General features: G+C 36.3%; 1 protein-coding gene across 2 annotated transcripts in view; it reads left to right on the forward strand.

Annotated features, from left to right (window-relative positions):
* The window catches only part of LOC150091183 (transmembrane protein 198), a 278,344-nt gene that overhangs the window by 139,757 nt on the left and 123,878 nt on the right, over positions 1–14,709 (forward strand). For both annotated transcript variants that reach the window (XM_090382651.1, XM_090382643.1), the window contains exon 5: positions 5,118–5,447. In XM_090382651.1, the coding sequence (XP_090238777.1) occupies positions 5,118–5,447 (330 nt within the window). The remainder of the gene's footprint in view (positions 1–5,117; positions 5,448–14,709) is intronic.

Here is a 14,709-nt window from a genome sequence, read left to right on the forward strand (position 1 = left end):
TCAAGGCTTTATACACCTCTATCAGATCACCTCGCCAGTGCCTAGTCTCCAGACACTGTAATTTGCAAAACTTAAGCCTTTCTTCGTAAGAGCACCCCATTGTTCCATTCACTAATCTTGTTGCCCTTCTCTGTACTCGTTCCAGCATCTCTACATCCTTCTTGAAATGAGGCCTCCAGACCTGTATACAGTACTCGAGGTGTAGTCTGACCATTGCCTTATACAAGGGAATAATCACCTCCTTATCCCAGCTAGAAAAATTCCTATATATCATCGACAATACACCATGAGCTACTTTTGCAGCCCGTCTGCGCTGCTCAGAAAACTTCATATCTGCCTGCCCAACCACCCCCAGGTCCCTTTCATTCTCTACCACTGTCAGTGCAGTACAACAGAGTTGATACGTTGCTCTGGGGTTGCTGTTTCCCATATGTAGTACTTTACATTTGTCAATGTTAAACTTCATTTGCCACCTCGAAGCCCATCTGCTCACCCCTTTCCAGATCCTGTTGCAGTAGCATAGTGTCAGTAGTGGCTTTGACAACCCTGCCAAACTTCGTATTGTCGGCAAACTTGGACATTAAGCTTGATATACCATCATCAATATCATTTATAAATACAGAAAACAATAATGGACCCAATACTGAACCCTGAGGGACTCCACTAATAACATTAGTCCACGATGAGCAGTGTCCATTGATTACCACTCTCTGTCTTCTCCCCCCCAACCACCCCTTTATCCACAGCAGCAATTTGCCTCCAATGCCACACTGCTCCAATTTGTGCAGCAGTCTTCCATGTGCAACAGTATCAAAAGCCTTCCTAAGATCCAAGTATATAATTTCAAAGTTATTCCCTGCATCCAGTTCTTTTGTGACTGCATCATAGTATGCAATCAAATTGGTCAGGTAAGGCTTCCCCTTAACAAAACCATGCTGTGTCTGAGCTATGACTGAAGTCTTGTCTAGATGATCCTGCAGTGCTTCTTTAACCAGTGCCTCCATTAATTTTCCAGGAACAGAAGTTAAACTTACAGGTCTATAATTATTTGTGTCGCCCTTTGATCCTCCTTTGTGAATTGGGGTTACATTTGCACATCTCCAGTCCATGGGTACTTCCCCTGAGTCCAAGGAAGCTCTCATAATTATGGCTAAGGGTTTGCTTACTTCCTTTGCTGCTTCCTTTAATATAACTGGATAGATCTCATCCACCCCTAGGTGCCTTTCTTGTATTTATCTTCAACAATTTCTCCTCCACTTTACTCTCAGTTATTACAAGATTCTCTAGCTTACTGCCAGAGTTGAATACACCTCTGGCATTCCCCTCGCTGAATAACTCCTCATGTGTGAATGTCGATGCAAAATATTCATTCAGTTTGTTAGCTACCTGAGCAGGATCATCAACAGTTGACCCATCGATATCAAGTGGACCAATCTGATTCATCCCCTTCCTTCTAGAGTTTACATAAGTAAAGAACTCTTTGCTGTTTTTCTTTGCATCCCTTGCCAAAGATTTCTCATAATCTGCCTTTGCCTGCCTAACCTCCTTTGTATCTTGGTTACAGATCAACTTGTATCTATCATAGGCTTCTGTGTCACGTGTTAATTTGTATGTATCCCATGCATTTTTCTTCTCTGCCATATGTCTCATTAGTTCATCTGACATCCACTTAGGCCTAAACCTTGAACAATATTTCTTAGTTGGTATGTAAAGCCTAGTAGCTTCCAAGATAAGTTCTTTGAATGCTTCCCATTTTGAATTTGCTGTTGGTAACATCATCAGTTGGTCCCACTGTATAGAATTTAAATACTGTCTCAGTCCATCGTAGTCACCTTTACAAAAGCAATAACCCTTCCCTTTACCCCTAATGGTAGTTACCTCTTTGAGTAAATCCCACTTCAGCACACTGATCACTGCCACCTAGTGGTTCATTTATCTGCAGATTCTTAATGCATGAAGAATCACTACTGATAATCAAATCAAGAGTATTACTCCCTCTAGTTGCCTCCCGAACATGCTGATGTAGAAAACAATCATCCAATAAATCCACAAAAGCCTTGCTAGTGTGTGAGTGACCAGCCCCCAAATTCCAGTCAATATCTGGGAAATTAAACTTAAATTTACTGGCCCACTCTATTTCCCCGTACAGTTTCTTATTATACTCATCAGAGTCATTAGGCCTACAGCACACTCCTACTCTCAATTTTGATCTCCCAATGCTTATGTCACACCAAACTGACTCGACACTGCACTGTCCAGCAATGTCGACTGGCTTCACTTCCTTGGATTTTATGTATTTCTTAACTAATAGCATAACCCCTCCTCCCTTTCTACCGTGTCTATCCTTTCTGTAGACATTGTACTCCCCAAATTCCAGTTCTGCATTCCTTATATCTGTGTGACACCACGTCTCTGAAATCCCCACAATATCTGCCTTTGATGTTTTGAGCAATACCTCAAATTCATCAAATTTATTTACTAAACTCCTAGCATTGGTGTACACGCAAGTATACATGCACCTGTTCTTTTTCTTAGTTACTCTAACGCAACCTATGTGTTTAATTGTACCCCAATGATTCCCAGCAGTCTCTGAACTATCCTGCATCTTATTTTCCAGGCTGCGGCTCATTCCAATAGAAGCAGTGCAAGAATCACTTTCACCTCTGCCAGTGGCTACTGTTAATCTATTAGTCCTTGTATCCCCCCAATCTAGCAGTTTTCCGACCCACCTAACACTGCCTCGATAGCATCAGCAAACATTCTTTCACCCTTTCTATTTAAGTGTATCCCATCCCCGTAGAAGCAGTCTCTCCTGTTAACAAGTACAGACCAGGCTGAAAAAAATTCTACCCCTTGAGCCTTGCACAGTCCTTCCAGGGCCGAATTGATCGACAGGACTCTCATCATATACTCCCTCCTATCGTGTCTGGGCAGAATTGCAGACACTTTCAAATTCAACCCTAATCCACGGCTTTTTTTCAACAGTGACCTGTACTTGTTAAGTAATTCTGCCGGTCTCCTACTCTTAATATCATTAGTGCCAACGTGTACAACTATATCACCTTTTGCCCTTAAAAGATGATATCCGCTCTACATCGTCATCAACCTTTGCCCCTGGCAGATATACCCTGGTCCTGTTCCACCTATCCTTTTTACAAAGCATGTTTCCCGTTTCCCTGACAATAGAGTCACCAACAACTACTAGTTCCTTTAGGACCAGTGCATTCTGCATTGGGGGCTGCTGCTGTGTTGCGCGATGACCAAGTGCAAGCTCTGGCATTGGTGTGGGTCACTCACCAACACTTATTTTATCTAAAATATAACTTATTTTTGAGCAACGCTCCCCAAAACTTTCTTTATTAATTAATTTTATTAGCGCACTAATTCAGCTAGTATACAGCTGGTGCCACCAGCACCACCCAATTCCCATTATTATTATTTATTTTTTTAAATTTATTTTTTGTTTATTTTATTTTATGTTATTATTATTGATTTTATTTTTATTTAGTACTTTTTATTTAATAAATAAAAAGTAGTTATCTGCTTTTTATTTATTTTATTTTTTAAATTTTTTTGCTGGCTTCCAAGTTAGGTACACCAGGAGCCAGATTGCTGGCACCCACCGGTAAAGCACTTTTTCCGGTGGTTGTGTTTTTTTTTAATATTTATTATTATTATTATTTATTTTTTTTATATATTTTAATTAATTAATTAATTTATTTATTCATTTTATTTAGTTATTAATTTTATTTTTTCTATTATTATTATTTTTATTATATTTATTAATTTATTTTTCATTATCATTGATTTATTATTATTTATTTTTTATTAATTTATTTATTTTTTTAATTATTTATCATTATTATTATTTATTTATTATTTTTTTAATATTTTTATTTATTTGTTTATTTTATTATTATTATTATTATTTATTTTTTTTTTATGTGGGCTCCCAGGTTTGATATCCTGGGGGCGCGAGACTGCTGGCACCTACTGGTATAGCACTTCCTCTGGTGGTTGCGGAATTTTGTGCTTTAGCACAGTAAGATAATAAGATACACTTTTTTCTTTTCTTTTCTTTTTTCTTTTTTTTGGAGGTTTTATCTAAATACAGTATATACAAGTGGGGTTAGGCGAGAGCCTGGGAGCCACCCATGACATGGACATACACATATATACATATATAATCAATATGTACAATTTCCATGATAAAAATCACCTTTTGGAGAGATAAATAGCTTAGTTATATAGTGAAAATTTCGACTTGTGAGGTCTTTAAATGAATTATCAATAAACAATGTGTTATTGGGTTCACATTAGGATATTTTCACTATACGATGGTGACTCTGAAACGGATTAATATCGTAAAGCGGCGGTCCACTGTATTTGGACATTTTAAAAGGCAGTGCAATAAAATTAATGACAAAGCATGAACTGCATGTTCGATGTAGGTTGTTTTCAAAACCAGGTGACTTCATCTGCATATAAAAGTGTAGTCCATTACCAATTAATTCATTGTGTTATGTGTCAGTTTCATCTGGAAATGGTTGTAGTTTTTTCTCAATTATTTCCTCTTTTATATTGTAGATAGATTGCATTTAAAATCAGTTACCTGATAAAAAAAAAAATAAAAAAAAAAAACTATCCAGACCTCCTAAAAAAAACTAATTCAGACCTTCTGTCTCACTTGTTTTGGATAACTGGGATTATACAAATTTTTGAACAAAAGAGTTTGTGTGTAGAATGTGAAACCTGGGAATTGTTTCCTTATAATTTCATAAAATATTCCTTTTAGAGATGAGAGCTGAGATTTCAAATTCTTATGATGAAAAAAAAAAAAGGTTTCTTTTTGTTTGTTCTGAATTATTAAAATATAATAGTCATTTTTATTATTTTTCCCAAAGCACTTATCTTTAAACAGGTTTTGTGTTAAGTAAGAACTGTGAGAAGAATTTAGTATTTAACAAAGATAGATTTTTTTTAAAAATTTTGTAGATAGTTTTGTAAGATAGTATGATGCTTTATTTTTAGATATTTTATTTGTACATGATTTTGAAATGCTTAATTAGTATTTTTTTTTTTTTTTTTTTACCCTTTTTTGGTGCTTAAATAAACAGGATATCGCTGTTTCAAAGCAGTGATGTTTCTGACAGGGTTCACGTTTGGATCAGTAGTTGTGTATCTTATTTGCCTAGAGGAAGATTTACTACCAACTGCTGGTAATGCTGGTGTCGCTTTAGGAGCCGGTGTGCTGTTTGGATTGATTACAATGTTAGTACAGTATGTTGGCCTCTTTATGACTGGTTTCCATATGGGACTTTTTGTAGGTGTGGCCTTACTGATGATATTGCATATATGGTATATTCCTGGTACTGTTTGGATTACTGTAGCTATATTAATGGGCTGTGGACTGGTTGGAGCTGTCATCACATTGTTTTGGCAAAAAGGTGAGTTAGTTAGATTTAATATTAGGTTATTATGTTTTGTTTGTGCTGTACACTCTACCAATTTCCAATATCCTTATGTCCAGGAAAAAGGAATAATTTCAGTAACTCATTATTAACTATAAAAATTTACCATTATCATTTTTCTAAACTGCTTTCTCTATAGAAATGCACAGTATCCGTAAATGATTACCCTGATTACAGTATGCTATAACTTTTTAATGAATACTGGTAATCACAAACAGTTTTAAACAGAAGTAGATAAATATAATAAACTTCTACATTATTATTATTATTTGTGTATTTACTTGTGTATTTACGCCAAACAAATTACTCCTTCAACAAGGAGTAATTTGTTTGGCGGAGACAAATCTACCCTTAGTGGCCCTTAAAATGTCTAAATGATATTCTCACTCATGCCACAAATTTTCCAGCATTTATGGGGTAACTGTAGCAATTTAACTGTAGTACTTTCAATTGCTACAGTTAGTCTACAGAGTTACCCCCACTCATGCAAATTATTGATATTTGGAACAACTGTTTGGAAAACCACATCTCTTATATAACCCCACCAGCAGAGTAATGTTTGGTGATCTAGGTGCCATGGTCTGTCCCTGCCAATCCATCAATTTGAAAATTATGTGGCAAGCTTTTCACGAACATCAGTTGCCCAATGGGATGCCCCATTGAGCACCTGTGTTCATTTGTAGAAACAAGTTCTCAACAAAGAAGAAAGGACCAATTATCCTGTCATGTATCAGTCCACACAAGACATTAATCTTCAGATTACCCCAAATATGCTCCCTTAGAACATGTGGATTTACGGATCCGCAAATATGGAGATTGTGTATGTTGACTGTAGTACTAACATAGAATATAGCCTTGTCTGAAAAGCAGGTACATTTCAAGAAGCCATTATCCTCATCAGTGTGGTTCTAAATTGTCATTAGGAAATTTTTCGTGTTTTGGAGGGCTTCAGTTCTTGAATAATTTATATCTCAGAGGCATGTAACATCTGATGATTGTGTAAACATTGTGAACTGTTGACTTTGGTATCTGTAGTTGGTGTGAAGCTTTTGCTGATTCCATTGGTGACTGTGCAAAAGCAGTTTGAATGTTTACCACCATCTTATCAGAAATTGGTGGTCTGCCATAACTGCAACCCCAGGGGCTTACATCTGGTGAGTATGGGCTTGGCACACCCAAGGTCCTGGATACCATCATTCTTCTCCTTCTTGGTGATTCCCTTCTACTTCTTACTCTCTCTCTCTCTCTCTCTGGGCACCTCCGTGGGCAGGAGCAGCAGTGTGTAGCACGCTTCTTGATTTGACCGGGGTTCGAGCCTGTGACCACCAAATACGGAGGATCCAGAAAGGTCAGGGAATGAACACCGCATATCCCGGAGCAATATGGCCTTAGTTGCTAATGCTCCTAAAAACCAAATAACAACAACTCTCTCTCTCTCTCTCTCTCTCTCTCTCTCTCTCTCTCTCTCTCTCTCTCTCAGGGTAACTCAGAAATTTTTTTTTTTTTTGCTGGTGCAGCATAAGCCTCAGGCTTCCTTGCACCATATGACTAATAATAATAATAACGCCTTCCCTTTTTCACTGCTTCTGTTTCCAAGGATTTTCTCATCCATGACTTAATTAACTTCACATCAGGTGGATTCTTTCCATACTTTATTCTGAACAGTTGCTGAATGTTGAATACACAGGCGATTTTGTTTCTGCAAGTCAAACAACACATTGTGAGGCGCCTCCGTAGCCAGGTGGGAAGGAGCAGCAGTGCGTAGCACACGCTTCTTGATTAGACCGGGGTTCGAGTCCGTCACCACCAAATACGGAGGATGCGTAAAGGTCAGGGAATGACCACCACATATCGCTGAGCAATATGGCCTTAGTTGCTAATGCTCCTAAAAACCAAAATAACTAACTAACTAACAACACATTGTGCCTTCTCTGTCAGAGATGTTATTAGTATTAGTAATGGCCATATGGTGCAAAGAAGCATAAGATTTATGCTGCACTAGCCAAAAAAAAAAAAAAAAGAGTAAAATAATAATAAAATGAATAAATAATAAAAGACAAGGAAATGCACAACCTATGCATTTCCCTCTCCCATTTTCACTGAACAGATGCTGCAACACTACTAGTGACAAATATGGTAAACAAAACACACTAGCAGCAGAAACTGTGTGTATGTACTTTACCTGTAAAAATAAAATGGATGCTAGATTTTCCATTAAAATATTATTGCACATGTAATCAGGTTAATCATTTATGGATTCCCTGTATATTCTACTGTATGACTGTATCTTTTCTTTGTATCATTATTATCTGTTTCCTAGCATAATGTTGCACAACTTTAAAAATTATCCACATAGTTATATAACTTTTGGAAAAACTATCCACAATTTATATAACTTATATAAATTGAAATGGTGCACGTAGCAGTAAGTTTCTACTGTAGATAAAGGGATGAGTAAGTGGCAGAAGGTGCTGATAAAAGGCTGGTGTTATGAGTGGGAATCCACAAGGTTCAGTTCTAGATTTATTACTGCTTCTAATATTGACATAGCTATTTCATTGATACAATTGTATAATATCGGTGTAGATACACCCTAGTTTACCCATAAATTAAACTAACTACATATGTAATTTAATTTATGGCTAAACTATTATGTATCTACACTGATATTATATAGTTAATTTAAACCTATATCATTTTGTGCCTTGTGCATTTAGTCTTCAAAAATTGATACAAATGATACAAAGATAGGCAAGGTAGTTAACAACAAGAACACTGTAAAGGTTAATATTTTCTGTAAATAATAACTTACTGATGCACAAATGAAACTAAAAAAATCAGGTTTAATTCAACACAGCAGCCAGGGTACAATTTAGCAGCTGTAATTAATTGAATATTTGCAACTGTAATCAAACATTTTTTTTTTTCTCAGCTAACTCAGATGCAGGGCATTTTCTATTTATCCCTCCCTCCCTCTCTCTCTCTGTTCTGAAGTGATGGCAAACTGACCAATGGCTTACATGGTGTAATTAACAAGAGCAGTTCACAGTTATGAAGTTTTGGAGAGGCCTGGGTTTGATTCCTCCATGAATGGAGGAATTTCTAAAGTTCCATTCAATCGAAGCTGTAATTAGGTGATCAAAGGCAGTGCAAATAGGAGGGGGTCTTCCCATAATTTAATTCAGGTTTTTCAGCATGCACAACATGCAGACTGGCCCATGAGCATACACTTGTACATAACACACATTAGAACAATATAGTCTAAAGTCGCTGATGCTCCTTAAAATAAACCATGTGTGTACTATGTACGCATGAAATATGTTTTATATGAAAACATCTTTGACGAAAATCAGAACCGTTTTAAAATCAAATAGCTAGAACCGAAGTTATGAACGATGTAATATTTTATACTCACGCCCTGCTACTTACTCTACTGAATCAACGTTAGTGACATTATAATCATACTTCAGTCCGAAATATTTAGTAAATGAATAACGTTTTATGCCCACGCCCTGCTACTTTCTCTACTGAATCAACATTAGTGACATTAGCATTATACTTCAGTCCGAAATATTTAGTATTAACGTTTTATGCTCACGCCCGCTACTTACTCTACCAAATAAACTTTTGGAAAGGGTTAGCGAAATCAAAGCCAATAACCTGATTACCCATTTGATTGTAATCATTTGTTGAATAATATGACTGCAACAGTACAAGTATTTGTATTGTTACGATCCACATTTTCGTTACGTTCCATTGTTAGGTGCCACTATAGATGTTTTCATGTCAATAATTTTCTGATTAGTGAAAGGGACTGAATGCTTCACTGCTTAAGCTGAGCGTTCAACGATGCCAAAGTCAAATGCAGAGCATTGTCAAGAGTATCGAGCAAACTAACCTAAGAAAATAAAGACAGGTAGCAATGGGTGTGCAAGAACGACAAAGACTATTGAGATTGCGTAAAAGACAAACAGAAAACAAAGCATTGGATTTAGCAATGCCACTCCATCTAATAATGATGTACCCAAAGTGAGTGTTAATTATGTACAGCCGAACATTTTTACAATTGCAGAGCAGATAAGTTTAAATGATCAAGATCTTTTTCCTTACACCGACTACTATTTACATAAGAACGAACATTGACAGTTTGAAAGGATATTTATGAAAAATGATTTCTGTTCTGTATGCTACATTTGCAAATGTCTATAGTTCGAAAACGACACAAGGAAACCAGCTGCTAAAGATGCACTATTCATATGCATTGCATTTTCCAATGTGGACATTGACGGGATCCTTGTATATAATCTTGTATATGCTGTAGAGGATTACTTAAAAACAAGGATCTTAAGTATTACCCAACGGTCAAGTGATACTTAGAACAGTTGTCTATATTTCTCCTAATAGTAACATACAGGATATCATTGACTTCATATCATTTTATTGCCATACTCGTACCAGCATACCCATGATCGTGAGCGGCATATTGCATACCCATGATCACGAGCAGCAATTTTAATGTTAACTTTGGATTGGTAGAAACTGAACCATTAATTACTTTCTTGCAAGAAACAATCAATATAACTCTAAACACTAATCCCTCAATTTCAGCTACAAGTTGGGTGCCTCACGCTATTTTCCAGAGACATTTAAATGTGTTACAGTCGCAAGTATACATCTCTTACTTTATTTATCATAAATCCATTATATTTTGTCTTCTAGCTGAAATTATGGAAATTTGTGAATGATCAATAAAATATTTACAATGCTAAAGCTCTTTTTATTTCATAATCAATATATACGTATCAAAATACCTAAAAGAAACGTGAAGATTCGAAACCTTTATGGAAATGATGTCATTTCCACGTCGCATTTTCATCAAAGATGTGAGAGGGAAATGACATGAATGATGCTATTTCCGTGTTGTATTTCGTGACAAATTGGTTTTGCTTCGGTCCGAAATTTAGTAAAAAAAAAAAAGAAGGGGTTAATAGCAGCCATTATCAATCCACTGCAGGATGAAAGCCACCTCAACAATCCATGTTGAGGGAAATGGACCATAATCTGCCACGCTGGTCCAGTGTGGGTTGGCAGATCGACCATATTTAGCAGTGAGGGCTTGAACCCCGGTCTATTCAAAGAGCATGTGCTGCGGCACTCCCGCTCCTTACCACTTGTCTACGGAGCCTGTTTTAGTAGGTACCGCCAAAGATGTTTTCACATAAAAAAATAAAATAAAAATAAATAACAACCAACCCAAAACATGGATGTGCTCTCTTTGGTTAGTTTTTACAATTATAATAAACAACATAATGTTTATTTTAATGCATTAATGCACACCTTTTATACAGCAATCTTACTATCCTGTGCAAGAAATTTAGTAAGTTTCTCCACAGTTCAGTAATCAATAATTAACTTTCTCATATTGATGAAATTAATGCATTAGCTGTCTACTCACAAAAACTTGCTAAAACTCGCTAATGCTCCTCATGTCTACTCACTAAAAGATTAATTTAAAATGAGAATTATTAAAATTTTTGTACAATGTTAATCGAATGTCTAAACTAAAAAAATCTCATGATTAATTAATATCAGTATTCTGAACTTGTATCAATACTTCAAACCTGTTTAAATCAAAACAGACTTGATTTGATCCCTTGAAATTGGAATTAATCAGGTTTTACTGGAGAGAGAGAAAGAGAATAGAAAGATTTATACTCTGTAACCTTGATTATCCAAGCCCAACGAGGATCAAGATTGCTGGCTTGGATAAATAAACCAACATTTTTTGTAGGAATTTGGGGTCCATTTATTATGTACTGTAATAGCAGTTAAAAGTATGTGTGTATATATGCATGCATGTTCAAAATAATTTTAAAAAGATTTTATTTAACAAAATACAGCAGAATAGTAAATGTAAAACATACTTCAGTGTTCTCCCCAGGACCTATCGAATGGGTGCACCGCCTGATGAATTTAACTGACTGCCTGGCTAAAATTTAAGTGCTTCTTGCTATACCGTATGGTACTACTCACTGATCTCAATCAATATTAATTCGAGCATACGATGCAAAGTATTACACTTCCCCGCCCGGCTACTTCATAATGCCACCCAGCTGTCAAAATTTTCTGGAGAGAACACTGTATTTAAAATATACAAAGAATGCAATAACTGAATAATTTTAGTAATTTTACTCCTTTTCTGATGTTAAAAAGCAAAATTCTAATTACACCAGTTGATACTTTGTTGTGATGGGTTGACTTTTTTTTTTAAATTAATCATAGAGCAATTCCACAGTTGTTTACACTTCCCAAAAAAGTTTTCAAAATGTTGAGGATATTGTTGCTGGTTACAAGTTCAAGCATATTCTATCATTCAATTACTAGAACCAATGACAGCCGGTATGTAATGTTTGCATGTGTTGGATAAACTTTTGACAAAAAATTATTTAGTCTTGTTTATTCATGTTAATGAATTGATGGACACTACACTATTATATTACGTGGTAGATTAAGTAATTTATTATCAAAATGATACACGTTTAAAGGAATTGAACCACCTCAGTGCCAAACACAAAGTATTTATGGCTACATTTCAGGAACTCACTGTTTTCCATCTTCAAGCCAATGGAGAGATAGAACATTGAGGAGTTTTCCAACAAGTTTTAAATTTGATAATGATATTTGATTACAATACAACGTATTGTAACTATGCTGTAGTCCTTTACATGTACAGTTGTCATATACAAGCCAAACCAGGAAGGGGAGGGATTCCACATCCAGTATAACCATAGAATACTATGGAACTGGAGGTGGGGATTTGATTTTTTTTTTTTTTTTTGTTAGTAAATTTCTTTAGTTCTGCAATTTGTCCATATTAGTTTATGGCAGCTTAACCAGTGACCACTCACATAAGTTGCCACAAATTTATATGTAACTGGATGCAGCAGTGTGGGGGTCTACTAAATGTAATAATTCCATTGCATAGCCAGTCTTTCAAAACATGAGGACCTCGGGCAAGCATACTCTAGCATGTGAACACCTCATTTATACTTGCTGCAACATTTTGATACTTCACACTCTCTCTCTCTCTCTCTCTCTCTCTCTCTCTCTCTCTCTCTCTCTCTCTCTCTCTCTCTCTCTCTCTCACACACACACACACACACCATTAATTAGGTCAAGGTGGCACCGTTCACTTTGATAGCCCCCCCCCCCCAAGGTCTTGGTTATGAAGTCATTTGGTAGTTTACAAATGTATATATATGTGTATATATAAAAAATCCAAATCCGTTCAAAGACCCTGACAAACTAGCAGAGGGTTTGGCCACATGGATGAATGTATTTTTCCATTTCCTCCTTAACCATTTTCTATTGCTTTTCACTTCACTTTTTTTATTTTATTTTCTTTATTGCTTTTTATTTTAGTTTTTAGCTATAAGATTATATAAATTAGTAATCAACTCAAAAAATTAGTATTTAACTCGTAAAAACCTAGGTGAACCAACTGCTGCTAACACACAAAATTGTTAGTCAGCACCACTAGGTCTTAATGCCTGAAATGCATCCATCCCAGTTATAAATACACCAGCAAAATGCATACTAAAATGATTGATATTATTCCCTAAGTAAAATAATGTGCCTATAATGTTTAATTTTAACTATTGAAAGCATTAATGCCACGTATCAGTAGCACCAATTGAAAAATTAATAGTTTATTTCTTTATTGCAGCAAAAAACAAAAAACATATATATATATATTAACATTAGCATTAGTAGTGGCAAATGATGCAAGAAAGCAAGTTTATACAGCATCAGCAAAAAAAAACACCTCCCGCTTCACTAATTCGTTCCCTCCAATAGTTTGTCTAGTTCTTCCTTGAATTTATTTAAGCTATCAACTTCCACAACAAGAGATGGAAATTTGTTCCAGCAATCAACCACCAGCTGGCTAAAGGTAAACTTCTGCACATCTATTCTGCAACCCTACTTCCTCAGTTTGAATTTGTGCCACCTCATATATATAGTCTATGCATGACTTAGTGCAAGAGGAACAGTCCATCAACGTTGAGCTTGGGCATTCCATTCAAATTCTTAAACATCCTAATCAGATCACCTCACATATGCCTAGTTTCTAGACATTGCAATTTGTGAACCTGAAGCCTTTCTTGGTAAGAGTACCCCTTTGTTCCCCTCGCCAATCTCGTTACCCATTTCTGTACTTGTTCCAACAGCTCGACATCCTTTCTAAAATGAGGCCTCCCAACCAGTATGCAGAACTCAAGATGATGCATGACCATTGCCATATACAATGGGATAATCACCTCCTTGTACCTGCTAGCAAAATTCCTGTATATCATTGACAAAATCCCATCAGCTGGCCTGGCAGCTTGTTCTCATTGCTCAGAGGACTTCATATCTGACTGCACAATTGTCCTCAGGTCTTTTTCATTTTCCTCTACCATCAGTGTAGTACCACACAGTTGGTACATTACTCTGGGATTACTGTTACCTTATGCAGTACTTAGCATATGTCAGTGTTATAAACTTCAATTGCCATTTCTCAGTCCATCTGCCTAACTTTCCTAGTCCTGTTGCAGCAGCATACAGCCATTTCTGTCATTAACCATCCATTGTATCATCTGCAAACTTGGACTTTAAGCCTGATATGCCTTCATCACCATCATTGATTAATACAGAAAACAACAATGGGCCCAATGCCAAACCCTGGGGGACTCCATTAATAACATTAGTCCATGAAGAAGAATGTCCATTGATTACCACTCTGTCTCACTCAACCATCCCTTTATCCATACTGGTAACTTGTCCTTAATGCCACTCTGTTCCAATTTGTACAGCAGTCTCTTTTATGTGCAATAGTATCAAAAGCTTTCCTGAACTCTAAGTATATGATATCAAAATTATTTTTTTCATTCCATTCCTTTGTGACTACATTGCAGTATCCAGTCAAATTGGTCAGGCAATATTTCCCCTTAACCAACCCATGCTGTATCTGAACTAGAACTGCAGTCTTGTCTCGATGATCCTGCATTGCCTCTTTAACCAGAGACTCCATTATTTTCCTTGGATGGAAGTTAAACTAACAGGTCTGTAATTATTCGTGTCACTTTTTGTGAATTGGAGATACATTTGCACATTTCCAGACTATGGCGACCTCCCCTGAATCCCTGAATGCTCTCACAATTATGGCTAAGGGTTTGCTTACTTCCTTTACTGCCTCCCT

Source organism: Mastigoproctus giganteus, chromosome 1 (assembly GCF_048544385.1).
Source record: "Mastigoproctus giganteus isolate SK-2022 chromosome 1, ASM4854438v1, whole genome shotgun sequence".
NCBI lineage: Eukaryota > Metazoa > Arthropoda > Arachnida > Uropygi > Thelyphonidae > Mastigoproctus > Mastigoproctus giganteus.